General features: G+C 42.5%; 1 protein-coding gene across 3 annotated transcripts; it reads left to right on the plus strand.

Annotated features, from left to right (window-relative positions):
* The first annotated feature begins 6,722 nt into the window (after window positions 1-6,722).
* Window positions 6,723-20,852, plus strand: SUOX (sulfite oxidase). Of its 3 annotated transcripts, XM_081933685.1 has the most exons (5): window positions 6,724-7,455; window positions 11,027-11,171; window positions 13,780-13,846; window positions 17,105-17,276; window positions 18,210-20,851. In XM_081933685.1, exons 3-5 carry the CDS (start codon window positions 13,791-13,793, stop codon window positions 19,638-19,640), a joined length of 1,659 nt encoding a protein of 552 aa, XP_081789811.1. In that variant the 5' UTR covers window positions 6,724-7,455; window positions 11,027-11,171; window positions 13,780-13,790; the 3' UTR covers window positions 19,641-20,851. The 3 variants fall into 3 exon arrangements, with proteins under 3 accessions (XP_081789812.1, XP_081789813.1, XP_081789811.1); XM_081933686.1 differs by lacking the exon at window positions 11,027-11,171 and having other exon boundaries at window positions 6,723-7,455; window positions 18,210-20,852; XM_081933687.1 differs by lacking the exon at window positions 11,027-11,171 and having other exon boundaries at window positions 6,723-7,179; window positions 18,210-20,852.
* The last annotated feature ends 598 nt before the right edge of the window (window positions 20,853-21,450 follow it).

A 21,450-nucleotide genomic window follows, 5' to 3' on the forward strand; every position in this document is an offset into this window, starting at 1 on the left:
GACATCTTAACAATTGCGGATTCATTAACTGCAAAACTCTTCTTCTTTGTTGACGGTGCTCTGATTCCATGCGCATACAATGACACTTGCAGTCCTTATGGAGAACCCAGGAGGAGTCCTAAGCATGTCCTTTCCCTCTTCAATAAAGCTGAAATACTGCACTGTACTCAGCTCATGACAATGAAAAAGTAGATTTTATATTTAAGTAAAAAGCAAATCCATTTCGTTCAGTTATTGCCTACCACTTGTTTTTACTAATTCACTATTAGGTCTTAGACCAGGTGAGGACACTGCAGCTTTTTCTAAACACAGCAATTCCCCCTTTTTCTTCAACTTACTCTTCTCATCTGATCAAAATTCTTTTTATTTTTATTTTCCTTCTGAGAAAACTCTCATATTGCATTTAAAATAACAAATCATGGTAACAGAATTCAACTGCTGATTTACCAATGTATTTAATGTAAGTAAACAAAAATCAGTGTATTAGATGAGCTTGCTGCTTCATTGTGATTTAAAATACATGCCGAATGATAATAGAAATACGAGGTAACTTTGAAAAGTGTAAATATCCTTTTGCAAGCGGGAAGAGAAGGCACCGACTCATAGGTAGCCCAGACTTAGAAGCAGATGAGATGGCTACTTCGGATACTTTTGAGTTCAGAAAGTTTCCTCCAAAGTGCCTAATAAACCAGGCTTAGCTCTTGGACTCTTGATAGTCTATTGGGAAAGATAGGGCTACGTATGCTAGATCAGTTAACATAAAATAATTACTTCGCTTAAAACCTTGAGCCTGCCATATGCGAATATGATTCTATGTAGCAGAAGACAGTAGAAGAACCAAACCCAGCAGATTTAGTTAGGTTTGTTTTTTAAAACAAAAACACCTTAAAATTCAAGCAGCACAAGTTTTATCTAAATGAAAAATAAAGGGATTTGAAATGGATAATAGGGTATAGGAGTACTTTATAACAAATGTTCTTAGAATAAGTTACACAAAATATGTATAATTATTAGCCCAAGCTACTCATCTTTATTTGACATAGTTTTGCTTATTTGAATAAGGTTTTGTTTCCCCAAAGAGTATTCATAAAATTTCAGCCATCTTATACCTACAGCTATTCCCTGAAATTTGATCACCTTAGGAGGGGCATGGAAAAATTACACATATTTGCACCTTAGACATTTCTACTGAAATTCACCTGGGGAAAAGAAATGTCAGTTCAGTTTAAAAAATACAATGGTGTTGGCTTAAGGTGAAAAAAAAAATGCTCCCAATTCATCGTTCACAAGGTACCTTGTATGAGTTTGTAAATAAGACATCTGTAAATACTGCCAAACACATTGGGTAGCAAAATGAACAACTTAACAGTGTGTGAAAATTGCTCATTTTTTTCCTAACGAGAGTATAAACCTTTTGCAAGGGAAGTGGTAAAGATATTTAATAAATTGCAACCAGCTCCCAGTCTTGGGGAATCTTTTAGGCATTGCTGTCACATGCACATCTGCCAGTTTTGAAGATGAAGAATTCAGATCTTCAGAAGTTGGACCTCTTTCTTTCAGAGATCTTCATGAGGGTCCAGCATACATTTGTGCAGCAGTCTGGGTAAGGCTGGAAATGGGTGACTGCAAATGTTGGCTTGAGATCCTTGTTTACCATTCTGACAGAAACTAATAGGACTTGAAGTTCAATCACACATGGAGGACCATAACTGGACCATAGTAACAATCATCCACCTCCAGATTTCACTATTGTCTCTTATTAAAATCATGCAATGCAAGTATTTTGTGTTTCAAACATGCAAATGAACTGACAAAATGAGAGTTCTCTAGTGGCTTATTGCATATGACATATTACAGTTTGTGATGAAATGCATTCTATACATACTGTATAATCGGGGCTGCAACACAAATTATTCCATAATGAATGCTTGTTAGCCTCTGCTTGTACCTGGAACACATTTTTTCCTTCCCCCTTACACACTCAGTTTGGCCTATAAACGTTTTAAATTTGCATTCAGAAAGCAAGGACTGGCCATAAAAACATGGCTATCTGCAGATTAGCAAAATTTTGTATTTCTGCATAGTGGCCTATAGGGAGCGCTGCTGAATAATGTCAGTTTGGGAAGTTGAGAGCTCGGATGGAATAATGTACTGATTTCCAAAAATAATGAAAAAAAAACTTGTTGCAATTTTTTTTTGTATTATGGATGTTCCTTGGGGTGGGCAAATTATTACAACAAACCTAAATCCATTTTAATCAAGATACTCACTGATAAGCAATACGCTGGATTCAAACTTCTATTCCTTCCTTCCCCCTAGTCATTACCAAGATACTATTGAATTACTGAAAGCTAGTTGCCCTGATAACGTTGAAAACGAGAACCCAGTATTCATGGAGATTTTTTTCAAACAAATGTGTCAGTTTTGTGTTCGACCCAAATGGATTTGTTTTATGGAAGCTTACTACAAATTGGAGATACACAGTTTTGTCTCTGTTCTCTCTTAGCCCTGTACCAAAACTTACTTTCTTTTCTGCTACCCCAGTTCTTTTTGATTTAGATTGAGACATTATATAATAAATTAGCCCACCAACAATAACTCACAAACTGTGCCAGGATAGCTTTGATCAAAGGAAAATTTGTCAATGTAATATACCTTCTCCCCCCCCCCCCCCTCCAACAGTATCACTTTGTTAAATATCCAATCTGCCTTTCTGGAATATGATGGACAGGTTAAGCATTTTGATCATTTTTGAAGACATGATTAAATTGAAATTACATATTCCTGTAATTGATTGATCACTATATTAAACCTGATTCCAAAGTACATTTATTTTTGAAGTTCCACAGAATTCAGTGTGATACATGGGAAATATATGTGAAACTCGAGAACCAACACACGTTTAGAAAGAAAGTTCCTATCAACATGCTTCAAATGAATATAACGACATTTTTTTCCATTGTTTTAAATTCCACCTTTGGGTTTAAAGGTGGTGAATGGGAAAATCCCTTTCCTGTTAAGAGCTGTTATTGGTTGTCTGCATTGGGACTTGCCTGCATTCTGCCAATTTTATGGGGGAAATTACAAAATTTGAAGACAGAACTGCCATTATTTTACAATGTCAAGGTTTCTTGCCTGTTTTATGTATAGCAGCCCTTTTAAAAACATCTATGAATATAGATCGTTTGGGTGTATTAGAATTAGTTGGAGTAATGTTTACTTTTAATAAAGGTATCACTTTTTCCAGACATTTCACTGGCTGATTCTGAATGTCAGCCTCAGTTCTGTCCAAATACAATGTTGCATGTTAAGAAACAGTGCTGTATCTTCTAGGACTTCCTTTTAAATTTTAATTTAAAATAGTACTTCCCCCAAAGTTTTAACTGTCTTAACATTCTTGAATATAAATTGAATAAAGACACTTATATCAGTCAAGAATGGAGGTGTGTAAAACAGTTCAAATTTGAAATTCCCCATTTCAATAATTTTGGAACCATTTTAAATTCAAAGTTATTTTGGTAGTACTTACTGAATGCTAACTTCATGTAACAACTGTCAAGATCTGAACGTTCTTTGGGATTAATTAAAATTGTCCAGGAATGTTAGCTATGATATTTTACTGACCGTTCAAAGTTATAACGGCACTGAAAAAAGTGACTTATCACCATTTTTCACACTTACATTGCAGTAACTCCATGGGTCAGGTGATCAAAATTCAGATGCTTGGTAACCGATTCATGTTTATGACCATTGCAGTGTCTCGGAGTCATGTGATCGCCTTTTACAACCTTCTGACAAGCAAAGTCAATAGGGAAGCCAGATTCATTTTACAACAGTGTCACTAACATAGCTCCAGTGGCTCATTTAACAAATGTGGCAGGAAAGGTCATAAAATGGGGCAACATTCACATGTGTCTCACTTAGCAACAGAAACATTGGGCACAGTTGTGGTCGTAAGTTGAGGACTACCTGTATTGCTACAATTTTAAATGCATCCTGTCATTTTTATTACCCATTGTGTCATAAATGGAGAGGCCGATTCATTATGGTTTCAGTAAAGCAAAATAATTATAGGAATCCTTAGTCTACTATTCATCCATGTGCCCTTATTTTAATTGTGTTATTAAAGATTCAGGATCTATTCCTGGTGCTCCACTCAGAGCTTTCTACTCGGTGTTGCTCCTCCAAAAGAGTTGGATAGACTAGTTGAGTGCTATTGTGTGGCTTCCAGTGTTTTCTTCGTTAAATTTAATCAGACAAGTAAATTAGGATTGATACTGATTCTCTGGATTGAGAAGAGGGGAAAACCTCACAAACTCTTAATTCTTCCTTTAACTACGTGAGACCTTTATATGAATTAGCTGTTTGGTGCTCAGTTTTTTATTATGTTTACACAAAAGTTTGGAGGACTCAGTTCAGCAGGATTTCCATTCAAGTTTAATTGTGCAATGCAGTACAGTACAGCTAGTCCTTGACTTACAACAGTTCATTTAGAGACTCTTCAAAGTTGAAATGGCACTGAAAAAAGTCACTTACGGCCATTTTTCACACTTACGACCACTGCAGCATCCCCATCGTCACATGATCAAAATTCAGATCTTTGGCAACTGGTTCATATTTATGACCATTGCAATATCCTGTGGACATTTGACCACCTTTTTTGATCTTCTGACAAGCAAAGTCAATGGAGAAGCAAGATTCACTTAAAACCTGTGTTACTAATTTAACAACTGTGATGATTCACTTAGCAATTGTGACACAAAAGATTGTAAAGCAGGACAAAACTCACTTAACAAATGTCTCACTTAACAGAAAGTTGGGGCTCAATTGTGGTCGTAAGTCAAGGATTACCTGTAGTTACAGTAACCATTTGTTTAGTGACTGAATTTAAATTACTGAAAAAAGTGACATGATTGTTTTCACATGACTGTTGCAGCATCCTTATGGTCATTTACCATAATCAAATTCAGATACTTAGCAACTGATTCATGTTTACGACAGTTGCAATGTCCTAGAGTCATGTGATCACTTTTTGGGAATGAGGAAGCCAGATTCACTTCACATCAGTTACTAATTTAACAACTGCAATAATTCACTTAACTGTGGCTAGAAAGGTCTTAAAAGGAGGCAAAACTCACTTAACAACTCTTCCCTAGCAACAGAAATGTTGGGCTCAGTTGTAGTTGTAATTATAGTGCTCAAATGCACAACCTCACACTCTTGGAGGAAAAGGTAGGTTATAAATCTAACAAATACCAGTCATTATGACTGACTTAATACAATTCCTCCTGCCTTAGTATATCAATTATCTTAATCTGCATTTTGGCTTTACCTATAAAGGACAGGCAAAGCCCCTCCTCCTGACATAGTATTTATAGATTTCCCAAAACATCTTCCGTTTTAGACTATTATAGTTACACACATCAGTATAGATGCAAGATTGTATTGTTTACCTCATTACAATAGTTAATTATAAAAAATTGGAAGTCCTGCAATCTTTTTCCCGCTTTAGGCAAGACAGCTAGAAGTTGTCTTCGTGCTAGTCTTCCTCAACTAAACAACAGGGCAGTGGTTGTGGGGGGAAATAGGAAGAGGAAGGAGTTCATTCAGGAGTTCCCCTGCCTTGAGTTATTAATAAAAATAAAAAGATGGGATGTAAATAAACAAGGTAGTTGGTACAGGTAGTCCTTGACTTATGAACACAATTGATCCCAAAATTTATGTGTCTAAGTGAAACGGTTGCCAAGCGAGTTTCACCCCAATTTATGACCTTCCTTGCCACAGTTATTAAGTGAATCATTATAGATGTTAAGTTAGTAACATGGTTGTTAAGGGAAGCTGGCTTCTGCATTGACTTTGCTTGTCAAGACAGATCTCAAAATGACCCCGGGACACTACAACCGTCATAAATATGAGTCAGTTGCCAAGCTTCCGATCAAGTGGATGCTGCAATGGTCTAAACCAGGACAGTCTAACTCGCAGCCCACAGGCCAGATGTGTCACATGCTGGCCAGACCATGCCATTTAGCGAAGGGGGGGAAAGTCCCGATACATCATGTAATGCCATGGTGACAACATGAGTTTGACACCCCTGGTCTAAACTCTGAAAAACGGTCATAAATTTTTCAGTCCCATTGTAACTTTACAATGAGTGAACAGTCACTAAATGAACTGCAGTAAGTTGAAAACAAAGGGAGGTGTGGCTCAGTGGCTAAGACGCTGAGCTAGTCGATCAAAAAGGTTGGGAGTTCGGCGGTTCGAATCCCATAACGGAGTGAGCTCCCGTTGCTTGTTCCAGCTTCTGCCAACCTAGCAGTTTAAAAGCACCTAAAAATGCAAGTAGAAAAATAGGGACCCCCTTTGGTGGGAAGGTAACAGCTAGTCATGCCAGCCACATGAGCACGGAGACAGCGCTGGCTCCTCGGCTTTGATGAGCACCGCCCCCTAGAGTCGGGAACGACTGGCACATATGTGCGAGGGGAATTTACCTTTTAAGTCGAGGACTACCTGTATTTCGTGGTTTACTTCTTTTTATTCTAAATATTTAAAATCACAACAGGTATTAGTAAACACGACAGGCTTCTTCATGCCCACGAACGGCCCTGACGGCTGAGGACCATGGGATTTGTACTCCAGCGCCCTAGGAGAGGGGCAGAGGAAGCTCCACGCCCTTCCAGCTAACTCGAGCGGCCGGAGCCAAGCCCTCCAGTGGTGCGGGAGTGGGCAGGGCCATCGCGGCGGTACCTGCGCACCACGACCTCCAATCGGAGCATCCTGGAAGGCGCACAGGCGAAGAAGCCGCCTCGGAGCCTCATTCCGGAGAGGGCAGGGAAGGTTATCGGCATCGGCATCGGCGCGTCACCGAGCCCGGAGCGAGAGCGGACCGGGGCGCCTTCCCGGCTTCGTCCTCTTTTTGGCCTCGGGCGCTGCGGGACGAGGTCGTGAGACGCGGGTCCTCCTCTCCCGGGGATCTCTCCAAGGCGAAGGCGTGTGTGTCATCGCCGCCGCCACCGAGAGAGCGCGCTTTCCTCGGACCGCAGGCGGGCTTGACCGGCGGGGCGCCAAGTCTCGAGAAGGAACCCGGAGTTCGGCCCGGCGGGACAAGGAGCGAGCGGAGGAATCGAGCTCTGAATCCCCAGCAGCGTTTCGGAGCAGCGGATTTCTCGAGTGGAGTTTGGGGCAAGTTTATTTTTCCACGGTGGGGGCCAGGCCAAGGGACACGTGTGTTTGGTCCGGCCTTGGGGTCCTCCGCTCTTCCCCCGGAGCTCGGGGACCGCTGGATCCGAAGGGAGGACGCTGGGGGTCGCCTGGCTTTGGGACTTAAACCCCGAAAGCCTTTTTTTCCCCTCTCCCCCTTTTCTCTTTCCAAGAGGCCTGCCGTTTGCTTTGATCCAGAGTAGTGGAGCTGCCTTGCCAAAAGCGGGTAGCGCTACAGCTATTGCACTCCTTTAAAGGGTAAATAAATACGTTTAACGTTTGTAAACATCCGTTTTGCTCTTGAGCCACGTTAGCGCGGTTGCAAAAAAAAGAAAAGCCCCAGAATGTGTGTTTCCACCCACATTGCTGGAGCTTGGACAAGATGTGCTGGTGGGTTACGCACAATTTAACTTGTTCCACTTTCACCTGCACCTTTCAGGGCATTGAACTTGGCAACTCCTCGGTTGCATTTGGCAACCCTGTTGTCCCCTAGCCTGCCCAAAATCATGATTGAGCCGGGGTTGTTGTTGTTGTTGTTGTTTTTGGTTAAAGGCAAAGTCCACCTTTTCTTTAGGAACCAAAGGCGGCCTAGGTAATATAGGTAAGTCCTTCTCCGCAACTGAACCCAAAATTTGTGTTCCTAAGCAAGATGGTTGTTAAGTGAGTTTTGCCTTATTTTGATGACCTTTCTTGCCACCCTTCTTAAGTGAATCACTGCAGAGGTTAAGTTAGCCACACGGTTGTTAAGTGGATCTGGATTCCCCACTGACTTTGCTTTACAGAAGTTAGCAAAAAGGGGATCCCATGACCTTGGGACACTGCAATCGTCATAAATACATGTCAGTTGACAAGCATCCAAATTTTGATCACGTGACCATGGGAATGCTAGAATCATTGTAAGTGGCCATAACTGTCATAAGTCACTTTTTTCAGTGCCGCTGCCAAAAGCTTTGACAGTGAGTGAATGACTGTCCCACGGTCCCCCTGATTGACTGACGCTCCCTAGTCCTAGTCCAATACTGTACCATAACCAGTGCCCCATGTTGGTTCTTAATCTGGGGTACAGTAATACTATTCCCAACGAATACAATCAAGTCTGATAAAATTGTAATCTAAACATATCAGGAATATACATGATTGAAAGAAAACATGTATTTTGGTGAATGGCTCACTTGTATACATTACAGCTTAATTCTCAGGGGTGTCCAGATGAAAATACTGGAAAATTCACTTCTATTTTTTGGTTTCACAACTATTAAGGATTTTCCATGGATAGCAAAATAGACATCACTTGTAAGATAATTTGACTTACCCAGCCAAACAGTTAGTTCAGGGAAAGGTTTTTGTAGTTTTAGCTGAACTTTTGCTAGTTTATGCCTATTCTTCCTATTTTTTGTCCATAATCTGACATACAGCTGTTTGAACTTCCTTAATTAAAGTGGTAGGACAATGGCTAACATGTAATTGTTGTGTAGACGAAAACAAGGTAGAAAAACAAGTGTGAAATAATTAGATAAATGGGTGATAAAGCATCAATCATTGCCTCAGCTTCCTTGACCCTGAGGGCCCATACTTATATGCAGTGACGTGCGGTGAGGTTTATGGCTGGTGAGGCTGGTGACGTCATCAGGAAGGCGGGGAATGGGACCACGTGTGCTGGAGGCTGAGGCTGCCTCAGCCTCCAGCACACGTGATCCCATTCCCCGCCTTCCTGAGCGTGCTCCGCCGGCTCGCGCACCGCAGTCCTCGAAAGCGACTGGGGAACGACGAGAACCTTCCTGCCTCTGCTGGACTTTGCGCGCTCCTCACGACTTGCAGTCGCGAGGAGCACGCAAAATCCAGCAGAGGCAGGAAGGTTCTCGTCGTTCCCCAGTCGCTTTCGTGGCTTCGTCATCCGGGAGCGCCGACAACATTTCTGCCTCTGCAGCTCCCGGGTGCGGCCGGACAGAGGTAGCCAGAATGGCGCCGAGGCAGTCCAGCGGGCGAGCGACCAAGGATCAGGCTGCCTCGCTCGCTCTTTCGTCCGCCCGGACCGCCTCGGCGTCGTCTCGACAGTCACTTTCGTGGCTTCGTCATCCGGGAGCGCCGACAACATTTCTGCCTCCGCAGCTCCTGGGCGCGGCCGGACGGATGTATATAATATTATAATATTATATATATATAGTATATAATATTATATACTATTATTTCATGAAGAGAGGTGAGGCTCTGCCTCCCCTGACCGCACGTCCCTGCTTATATGGTATATTAAATTGGCAACTTACTTAAGACTGGTTACTTAAGAGTTTGGGGACTTTTAAGGAGAAAAATAAATATATTTAGCATTTGCAAATGCCTGTTTTGCTCTTATGCTTTGCTAGCACCATTCCAAAACAGCCCCAGAATGTGTGCTCCTCCCATTCTAGAGAAATGCTGGAGGCTGCAAAAGTTATACTGGTGCACAAAATCCATGTTTACATTAAACTACTCTTGCAAAGATTGCTTTTATTAGCAGCATGGGAGAGTTTATCTAACTGTACTTTACTTGGGAAGCAAGGGAGGATTGCAGATCTGCAACTCCAAATTTATTTCCTGGAGGCCTGAGTGCCTATAAGCCCTTAATTGCTAGGTATATTCTGCTTAAGGATATTTTGCTTCAAGTCATTAATGAAGGATACAATTTCATTTATGATACAAGAAGCTTTATATATGACATTGCTCAAGTGTATTAACTATGCAATTGCTTAGAATTATATCCATGTTTGTGCATAATGCAACAGACATTCTTAGCAAGGTTGTACCATTAATATGTATTATATGTTCAAAGGCCATCATATACATTAACTGGGTTAAGTGTATGCCTTGCACTGTAAACTAATCTAGTCATCCCTGTGTGTAACATAGGATCCAATTGATTTACTGAGCCAAAAAAAATTACATGCCATAATTCAGATGATGCCTAATAGCAAAAACTGTACCAAAGGTGCTTTTTCAGAAGGCAACTGTACTTTGTTTTTCCTTGAAGAAGTTTCACTTCTCATCCAAGAAGTTTTCCGTCTTCGAGGAAAAACAAACTCCAGTTGCCTTTTGAAAAAGCACCCATGGGACACCTTGACCTGGATGATTGAGAATCTCTATAGACATTTAGCAAAAAGTATACTTTTCATTTACACTGAGCTTAAAATAAATCAAGAGAAATGGATCTATCCACAGAAGAATAAAAATGCTGTATGAAAGTCAGATCAGAAAATATACTCAACGAACGTTCAAAATTTTGAAAGGGAGCTTTCTTGTTTGCAATATGAGATAAAGTTGAAAAGGGAACATTTTCTCTGTGACTTTCAAGCTACTTAAGATGTCAATGGTTTCAGGGAAAATTGTGGTACCTGTTCAGAGTTGAAAGATTTTATTAAAAAGCAATTTACCCCTATTGCTCCAACCAAACATTTCAGAAATAACAGTGACTAGAAAGTTGGGTTTTGTCCTGGACTTGAAATCTTTCCAGCTCATTTGATGGCTTTGGTTTTTTGCTCCTAAGTCACACTTCTGACTGGGTAGATTGGACACCAGTTTTCATAACTCCTTAGCTGTTTGGGGATTAATGACTATACATTTGTTTGGAGAAGTTACTTCAAAATACCATTTACCTTTTGTTTTTAAGATGGCTCCAAGGCCAGGTGTTTTGCAGAGATCTGCCAATAATAGCTAGTTTTAGCATGTTGTAGCAGGTTGATGGGTTGGACTGGAACCAGCTTGAACAGTTGGATTGGGGTATGGTGGAATTGGCTTCATCAATTGAGCTCGGTGGATGTTACTTCCTGTTGAGCCTGCAAAACTTGTTTTCTTGTAGGCTGTATTGCATCTTGGGCCAGGATTGCATTTGGTGCCTGGGATTTATGGGGTTTACTTCTTTGTCTGTGCTGCTGCTGTGACAGGACCATCGTCCACCCTCCCCCCCAGAACTAGAAATTGGACAATCAGATTGGGTGCACCAGGTATGTGGAACAACTTTAGCACATGGATCAGTTGTGGCCCACCGAACAGTGTTAGGCTGCATGGCAATGGAGAAGGAGCACAACAATGGCGACTGAAGATGTTTTTAACATGGCTGTGTGGAATCAGTGAGCTCAGGTGTGATGATTGCTAAGGTAACAGAGGCAGGTGAGATGATCCAGTTCAGAGGTATCAAACTCACAGCCCGCAGGCTGGATGCATCACGTCCTCAACCTACAGCCATTCATTTAGTGACTGTTCAAAGTTACAGTGGCACTGATAGAAGTGACTTATGACCTCTCCTCTTATTTAATATCTTCACGAGGCCTCTGGGTGACATGATCTGATAGTTTGTCAGCTGGTTTTGTTGGCACCTTTGGATTATAATATCTCTTCATTTCTATTTATACTTTATTTTATTTTATTTTTCTCTTTCAATTATTGTGTTTTAACTGGTTAACTGTTTTGATAATGGTTCACTAGCCAAGGTCACTAATTTAAGATAAATTGAATCAATAAATGAAATAATACTTTATTGTTAGAAATAGACCATGTTGCACAATTAAAATAAGAGTTCCTCAGTTATTATTTGGAGGTCTGTCCATCTAGGTCTTCACCTCTGCTTTCAGTTTCCCAATTTTCCATTCGCTGCAGAAAGTAATACTCTCTTATCTTATCCCCCAACAGCTGTTGGTGTCTTTTTTTTTCAACTGTGGACTGGCAGAAACTGCAGCTGAATGTCTCTCAGGGCTGTTTTTAAAAACTTACACTGTGATATCATCTTTTGGTTATATCTGAGCATTTTTTTAAACAATAAGTAGTTGGACTAAATACTTTTTGCTTAGTCAAAATCAGGTGAAGAACAGCTTTCCTGAATCTTATTCTCAAGCCTGCCTGCCTGTATACGAAAATTTACCGCTTTTACAGGAACTGTAGCGTCCCATCAAATATGCAAACTTGACAAACTACTTTTTAAGTTTCCTGTTATTAAAACAAATTGAGGAAGAGGAGGAGTTGCATATATTTGTCTAAAATTAAGACTGCTGTTTCCTACTCCAATTGGGATTGTTCATGAATTGCATAATAGTTTTATTACATTTATATACCCGCCCAACTTCCAGCAGCTCTGGGCGTTGTACAGAAATATTTTTTAAAATACAAACAACAATAGAGAAAACATAAATAATAGAACACAAAGGGAAAACAGTGGCAGAGAGAAACAGGAAGGAAGAAAGGGGTATCAATTGTACTCTTCAAAGGCCTGGACAAAGAGCCAGGCCTTTAAAGACCCTTCAAAATTCCAGTAGGGTGGATGCCATTTGAATTGGGGAGGGACCTCATTCCAGAGGGCGGGGCAGCAGAGAAAATACACTTGTATTTTTAGTAAATGCCATTGCTTACTCAATGGAACTCAGAAGTGGGTTCCTACCGGTTCGGCTGAGTAGGTAGTAACTCGGCCGGCCACACCCCTGAACCGGTTCTATCGGCAGCACCATAGGCGCCGCCATCTTGTTTTTTGCTTCTGTGCATGTGCAGAAGCATTTTTTAACCTACTGCGCATGCGCACATAGAGTGCATCAAGCATTCGCTCGCGCCCAAAGCACATCCCAGAGCAAACCAGCAGTAGAAGAATCCAGAACCCACCTCTGATGGAACCTGGAGCATGCCATCCCTGCCAGATGGAACCAGTTGGGCCAATACTATAAGAACTAAAGTATCTATTAAAAAGAAACCTAACATTCTTTTCCTTTAATTTAGTGGAGATGTATGTATGTATGTATGTATGTATGTATGTATGCATGTATGTATGTATGTATGTATTTGTGTTACAACGCCTGGTATGCGCAAGGGGTTGTATATATATGTTACTGTGAAAGTCCGAAATCTGGTGAATGTTGACATTCACCGGTGAATGAAAGTCCGAAATCTGGTGAATGTCGACATTCACCGGTGAATGTCGACATTCACATAGTCGCTTGGTGTATGTCCTTATCCTCTCGACACCCTTACCCTAATATCCTTACCCTAATACCTCGGCTCCTCGCTTCCTTTTAAGCGTCTTCTATTCGCGGACTTCTTTTTTTAAAAAACCTGCGATCCTGCGCGGTTAGAACGAGTAGTTTCCAGGACCGCGAATTGAAAAGCAAAAGTAAAGCGTTACGCTGACTCGTTATATATGTTACCGTGAAAGACCGAAATTGGTATGTGTCGACATTCACCGGTGAATGTCGACATTCACCAACATTCACCGGTGAATGTCGACATTCACCAATTTCGGTCTTTCACGGTGACATATATATATTATTCAACAGCATACTAGTGAAGTGATTATCTAATGGGCATATCTATCATCTTGGCACATACTGGTAACAATTAGCTTTCCAAACCACTTTCTAGGAATAGCTGTTTAAAAATAGATTTGAATATTTTCTGCCCTAATCTCCAGCCATATTTTGACTTATAATGCTTACCGAGCCTAAGCCAATGTATGTATTTGCCAGCAGTAAAGTTAAGGAGAAAAATGTGATTTTTTCAAATAGTAGGCATTTGTGTGATTTCCCCCCCCCCCTTCTTATAACAACATTTGCTGATTCTCTCTTTTGCATGTAGGTTTGGGGAAGATGTTGCTGTCCAGATCCAGCGGGAATGGTTTCTGTACCCTTCAGAGAACATACTGGTATGAAAAAAGAGTTACTCATTTGAGAGCATATTTATAGTGAAGGGAAATTTTCAATTCTGAACAATATATCCAAATTCAGAATTCCTGCTTCCTATAATTCTGTCAAAGTGGATGCAAAAAGCTACTGTCCAGAACACTTTGTCAACTGGAATCTTAGACATGGTGGCAATAATTAAAAGTTATTATCAGAGATGTTTGTTATTAATGCTGTCTTGATGAAGTTAGAAGGGGTTCACCTAAGAAGAAGAATGATGAGATAACCCCATTATTCATTATGTCATGTATTAAGATCGCTTATAAGATATTGGAATATCATTGTTGACCATTTCCCTTTAGAATTATTTTTAGACAGTGAACTTGTTTCTACGTTACTGTTACCTTATAACAGGGCTGTCAAACTCCCAGCCCAAGGGCCAGGTGCATCATACACTGGCCACACCCAGTTTAGCAAAGGTGTGTGTGTGGGGGGGAAAGTCCTGATACGTCTCGTGACGATGCTGTGACGATGGGAATTTAACGCCACTGCCTTATAGGATTGAAAAAAGGCAGTAAAGCTCAAAGGTCTTCTTTTTAGAGTGTTGATACCGTTTTAAAAAGTCTAAATTACCCAAATTTTAATCTCAGGCAAGATTAAATCAGTTTGATTAAATAATAGCCGTCTTGCAAGAGCTTAGCTTGGTCTATCAACTTCTTCCTGTTCTCTTTTCAAAATTGTCCCAACTCCATCCTGCCGTTTTTTCCTCTCTCAGATGGTGTTACAGGTTATTAGTAAAAGTTTTACAATTTAATAAAAACAAATCGTGACACCTTAGCACGCCTTACCTAAATAATATTATTTCAGTCTGTTTGCCTTGGCTCCTTGTCCTGATATTTATAGGCCTCTAATCTTATCTATAAATGCTTCCTTTCCCTTTTAGTGGGGCTTCTACCTCTACAGTTCCAGACCAAGAATACAAACTTAGAGATCCTTTTTATTACTCATTCAATTTCACCTTGAGTGGAGGAAAATGTTAATCAGTAATGTTTGAGATTCCTGAAAAGTAACCTCCCACTGCTTTAGATTGCAAAAGTTCAGAAGTTTATGTTTCAAACTAAAGATCGAGCAATCCAAGAGTAACAGAAAAGAGTTTTCCTTTTTTTTAAAAATTGAAGGTGTACCACTGGACTTTGTGCATGCTAAAATAGAGCCTCCAGTGGCATGTTAAGCTTCTTGAAAAATTTGATCCGTGTGCTTTAGTTATATTGCAGCCTTGGGGGCCAAACTCATTCTGACTTTAAAGGCCAAAATGTGGGTTTTTTTTTTTTTAAGAAAAGGAACAATTCAGCTGCAAAAAGTTTGCTTGCCTCTGCTTTCAGGGAAATGTTTTTTTTTTCCTTTTTTCTCATCATAATCCAGAAGGTGCTTTCTTGTTGACTTTATTTTCAACATTTCAGAAGCTTGCTACATGTGGTGAACACAAGCTGCTCTCAAAAACAAAGCTGAACTCTGCCAAGTCAAGAGAAGGCCAGCCAAGGAACTGAATGAACTCTCTTGCATTAGAGATCTGGCAACTTGCCCTCTAGGTCGCATGTTCACACAATTCTCTCTGAAAATGGGGAATCACTCTTTTGTTTTAAGAAGATTTATTTGAAAGTAGGTTAGGGGGATTCTTAGATTTTGTTGCTTGGAGACCCGAGAAGAGTTCCCTCTGCTTCCTGGCAGCTTCCTTTAATGCTTTCTCCCCTTCCTCCGTCTTCCAGTAATGGATTTCTACAGTTTCCTTTGCTGTTGCTTTTCTTTATTTGCATCACAGGTTTTGTAAGCGTGCCATATGATTCAGCACATTCAAAAAGCTCATAGTTGTGACCCAGTACATTTAAAGGAAAAGGAACTTGGTGACTAAGACGCTGAGCTTGTTGATCAGAAAGGTCGGCAGTTCGAATCCCTAGCACCGCGTAATGGAGTGAGCTCCCGTTACTTGTCCCAGCTTCTGCCAACGTAGCAGTTTGAAAGCATGTAAAAAATGCAAGTAGAAAAACTTTGGTGGGAAGGTAACAGCGTTCCGTGTGCCTTTGGCATCTGGTCATGCCGGCCACATGACCACGGAGACGTTTTCGGACAGCACTGGCTCTTCGGCTTTGAAACAGAGATGAGCACCGCCCTCTAAAGTCGGGAATGACTAGCACATATGTGCGAGGGGAACTTTTACCTATACATTTAAAGGACACCGGGACACCTCTTCTTAAATGGCTGCTTGCAGAATAGAGTATGTGCTTTCTACGATCAGAAAGGACTCAACCATGGTTTGCAAAACCTAACTTGAGAACCATTTGTCATTACCATCCATGAAGAACTGATGGGGTAAAATAGCTTTGGAAGGCTACTGAGAATTCCGCCATGGTAACCTGAAGCCCTTCAGAACATAGAGCAGCCCTGTAGACAGGATCAAGCATCCATCTTGATTTGGCCTGCTACTTTTGTGGGCCACAATTGTTTTAGTTCCAGGAACTGTGCAAACTGGGTAGCAGTTCAACTGAACAGCTGATCTATGTTCCTTGTCCCTAATGTTCAGAGACACAGCTTCTAGCTTCTTATTAGGTTATTTTTCATAATATGTCATTTTTTTCCTCCTCTTTTTAGAGTCCTCTTAAGATACTAAATGACATATTGTCTTCCTTTGAGAAATTATGATATGTCTCTGATCTTCCATTGTTGTTGTTAGTTGCGAAGCCGTGTCCGACCCATCGCGACCCCATGGACAACGTTTCTCCAGGCTGTCCTCTACCATTCTCTGGAGTCTATTTAAGCTCACACTGACTGCTTCAGTGACTCCATCCAGCCACCTCATTCTCTGTTGTCCCCTCCTTCTTTTACCCTCAATCTTCCCCAGCATTAGGCTCTTCTCCAGTGAGTCCTTCCTTCTCATTAGGTGGCCAAAGTATTTGAAGGGTTTAGGGTTAACCCTAACCCTATGAGGTGCCTAGCTCCTCCTTAGCCATGATCTGTGGGGCTGCATTGTGATCATCTTTGTCTCCTTACAGGTGTCAATCCAGCTACCTCATTCTCTGTCGTCCCCTTCTTCTTTTGCCCTCAATCGTTCCCAGCATTAGGCTCTTCTCCATTGAGTCCTTCCTTCTCATTAGGTGGCCAAAGTATTTTGAGTTTCATCTTCAGGATCTTTCATTCAGAAAGGCTTAACTTGTGTGAAGTGTTTCTGGGTGTACGTGTCTTCTTAAAATATTGCATTTGACCCATTTTGGTTTTTTCCCTTACAGGTTAAGAGAGATGACTCGGAGAAACTGTCCTCCCACTTATTGGGTGCGGCTCCCCTTCTGTACCCATAGCACTTGGAACAGTGCTGGCAGCAGAAGACGCAGGCTGATGGTAGCAGCGGGAGCAGGCCTGGGTGTGTGCAGCATCTTGGCTTATGGAAACCGCCATTGGCAGGTGAGGGGGTGAAAGATGGCACGGCATATCACCTAGGAATGGAACGCGGAAGGCTCCAGGCTGCTGGGGGAAGTGGGGTGTTGAAACTCTGCTTCAGTTGAGACTTCTGAAATGCTTTCTGGTTTAAGAAAACAGAGACTATTTACGACAGAAAGGCCCCATTACTGAAGGGGCCCAAAAAGTATGTCCCACATGCAGTCACTGTGATGCCTTTTGTGGCCAAATAATGGATATTTGTTCCATTTGCTCCATGGATATTTGACAGATGCCTCAAGCAGCTATTTTGCTGCTTAAAACTGCTTAAACTGCATCCCCGCGTAGGCCCTGGCTTCCCCTATTTTTGGTCTGTGGTCTGGACAGTTCAAACCATGTCTGGTAGAGCTCTTGAGTTGAGAGAAACATCTCTGAGTAATGTCGATGAAGATTCTTAGTCATCCAGATAGAAGTATCTGGAAGAAGTTGAATCATGGCAGCTTGTTGGTTTGAGATGTTTAGCTGTCCATCCATCCATCCAAGCAACTTCTTCAGCCTGAACAATTTGGTTAGGGGAATCTGCATAGGCAAAGAGACTCACTGGAATGTGCCAGCTCCAAATCCATGTGTACTGTTCAGTGGTGGGATTCAAAAAAAAATTTTATTACCAGTTCTGTGGGTGTGACATGGCTTGGTGGGCGTGACATGGCTTGGTGGGTGTGACATGGCTTGGTGGGTGTGTCAGGGGAAGACAACTGCAAAATCCCCATTCCCTCCCGATCAGCTGGGACTTGGGAGGCAGAGAATAGATGGGGGTGGGGCCAGTCAGAGGTGGTATTTACCGGTTCTCCGAACTACTCAAAATTTCCGCTAACGGTTCTCCAGAACTGGTCAGAACCTGCTGAATAACCACCTCTGGTACTGTTCCTTTCCTGATTGCCTCTTTTGATTTTCTCACAGGCAGCCACAGCTGAGCCTCCAACGGCCACACATACTGCCGCATTCCCTCGCTTCACCCGAGAAGAAGTGGGCCGCCACCATAACCAAGCGAATCGGGTGTGGGTGACTTACGGCAATGAAGTTTTTGATGTCACCGATTTCTTAGAGCTTCACCCCGGAGGCAAAAGCAAGATCCTTCTGGCAGCAGGTGGGGCTTTGGAACCCTTCTGGGCGCTCTATGCTATGCACAAACAAGATCACGTCCAAAAGCTCCTTCAGGAATATAAAATAGGAGAGCTGAGCCCAGAAGAGCCTCCTCTGCCAAGTCCAGATGACCCTTATGCCAACGATCCTCCACGCCACCCTGCCCTCCGAGTCAATACCCTCAAGCCCTTCAATGCAGAACCTCCTCCAGAGTTACTGGCGGAATATTTTTTGACCCCTAACGAGCTCTTCTTCAAGCGCAACCATCTCCCAGTGCCGGTTGTGGACCCTGAAGCCTACCGCCTGTGTATTCAGAGTCCCTCCGGACAGGCCCTGTCCTTCTCTTTGCAAGATCTGAAACAGAATTTTCCAAAACACGAGGTTACCGCCACCATACAGTGTGCTGGCAATCGCCGGGCAGAGATCAACGCCATCCAGAATACCAACCGGCTCGGGTGGAGCATTGGGGCCATTAGCAATGCCTGTTGGGGTGGTGCCCGGCTTCGGGATGTTCTAATGCAAGCCGGGTATCAACCAGGGGATGAGGGTCATGTCTCCTTTGAGGGCCTGGACCAGGATCAGAGTGGCACTGTATATGGAGCCTCCATCCCTTTTCAGAAAGCCATGAGTCCAGATGTGGACGTCCTCTTGGCATATGAGATGAATGGGGAGGAGCTGCCTCGAGACCACGGGTTCCCTCTGAGAGTTATTGTGCCAGGAGTGGTGGGGGCTCGTAATGTTAAATGGCTGGCTCGGATTACAGTGGGGCCAGAGGAAAGCAAGAGCCACTGGCAGCAAAAGGATTACAAAGGATTCTCTTCTTCCGTAACCTGGGAGACAGTGGATTTCTCCAAGGCGCCTGCCATTCAAGAGATGCCCATCCAATCTGCCATCACTGAGCCATCTTCTAAGACATCTGTCTCTCCTGGGGAGCTCAAGGTGAAGGGCTATGCCTGGAGTGGCGGGGGGCAGAGGGTGATTCGTGTAGATGTCTCCCTGGACGGTGGGAAAAACTGGAAAGAGGCAACGCTAACTGGTGAGGAGCAGCTGCCTGGCCAAGCTTGGGCTTGGAAGCTTTGGCAGCTGGATACCTTTGTGCCTGCTGGAACCAAGGAGTTGAACATTGTCTGCAAGGCTGTGGACACCAGCTACAATGTGCAACCTGAACGCGTGGAGCCACTGTGGAACATTTTGGGAGTCCTCAATAATGCTTGGCATCAGGTCCGTGTCCCCGTGGAAGAGGAGTGAGAGGCCTGACTGGGCCTAGAAGCATTGAGGACTGCATCTTCGCTTCTCTTCGTTTGTCTGCTGCTGCAGGGACATTACCCCTGCCCCCTGGAAGAAGCCAAGAAGAAGGGCTGAGTCCTTGAACAAGGGTCTGGTGACTTCTGGGCTTTTCCCCCTCATTCTCTGTGCAATTCCTGTGATTGTAGAATTTGGGGGGTAAGGTAGGGGTGGGGTGGGCCACTATGGCCTTGTATGACTTGTGGACTTCAACTCCCAGAATCCCTAAACCAGCCATGCTGGCTTAGGAATTCTGGGAATTGAAGTCTACAGGTCATAAAGGGGTTCTAGTTGCTTACCTCAGTCTAAGGTGTTTATTTTCTTCTTCTCGTGGTGTGGTGGTCTCGGAAGGGTTGCTTGCTCTCCTTCACTTAGCTCTCTCCTTAACGGAGGTCCACTTTCCTCAGGAATTTTGGATTTGGACTTTTATACTCTTTAGAATTCTTTCAGTTGTCAGAGTTCACCGAATTGTTTGCTGGCTGGAGATTCTTTTTTAGGGTACCCCTCCAAAGATTTATTAATGGTATCGGATTACTTGACGCTAAAATAAATAACCCATCTTTTTTAGGAACTTAGGCCATTTTATTACCTTGCTTTCTCCATTCAGGTGTGATGCCAACTTTGGCCTTGCCGTATTTAGTGCCTTCAGCTATTTTGTGGGAGAACGTGAGGAGTTGATATTTCTCTCACAATTAACACTGAGGAGTATCGGAAGCTTAGCATTTTCGTTTAAAGACCTGGGAGCTTGCCCTACATGAAGTCTGCCAAATCAGTTCTTGCTGCACGAATACACCACAGCAACTCTTCTTGTAAGCTATTATTCTGGGAAGGCTTTGCGGTCGCCTAGAATCCGTAATACTGGAATAAGAAACCTGATATTCCCAGCTGCTTTGATCTGCTCTCAAGAAACACAGACTTGCTTATGCCTGGCTTAGTGGTTTCCTCTCTGTATTTCAAATGTGAGAGTGTTGTAACCTTGGTTAACATGCCTTCATTAACTTTGCCGCTATAATTTTATTTATTTAGTAAACAACTTTAGATAGCTGTCCAACTCACTCCAGGTGACAGATTTTTTTTTAAAATCCACCATGTAACAAACCCCACCCCATCCCCATGACAGCAACAAGACAATCAAATCAGTGATTTTATCCTCTCCATCTTCCATTCATGGTTCCCAGACCTGTTTTTTTTTCCTCCAGCCACATTTTTAGTTTTTGTTTTTTTTTGAAAAGGGGCAGGCTGGGGACCACCCAAAGCTATGGGAGAATAATGTCCCATAAAGAATGGACCCACCAGAGAGAGGGGCCTTTTTTTGTGGTCCCACCAGATAATAATCCCTAATTGATGGGACCTCTAACATGCCCTGCCTTTCTGTTCTGGTGGGCTGGGGGCAATTTCTTGGTTTTGTTAGTGCACCTCCAGATTCTGCTGAAATAAGAGTTTTGTCTAATTTCTCATTCTTACGTAAAATAGGTTGGTTGTCCCAGATATAAAACTGAATAGGATTCTTGAGCCATTGGCAGTCTGGGGAGAAGAGTAGATTTCATCAGCTGTTATCCTCACTTGAATTCTTTTCTGTCTGGAGACCGACCCATGTTCTTTATTTATAGAGAAGGACCCGGATATGCCATTTTGAGAAACATTTTAAATTAAATCTCCTGAGCCAGCAGGTTTCATAGAGAGAATGGATCAAGATGAGAGACTGCCACATAGGGGGGGTCCTGTTTTATGAAAAACAGCCAGGGGAGCAGAGGGGCTGTGAGCAGAAAAAATT

This window comes from Natrix helvetica, assembly GCF_964273705.1.
Source record: "Natrix helvetica genome assembly, chromosome: 1".
Taxonomy (NCBI): Eukaryota; Metazoa; Chordata; class Lepidosauria; order Squamata; family Natricidae; genus Natrix; species Natrix helvetica.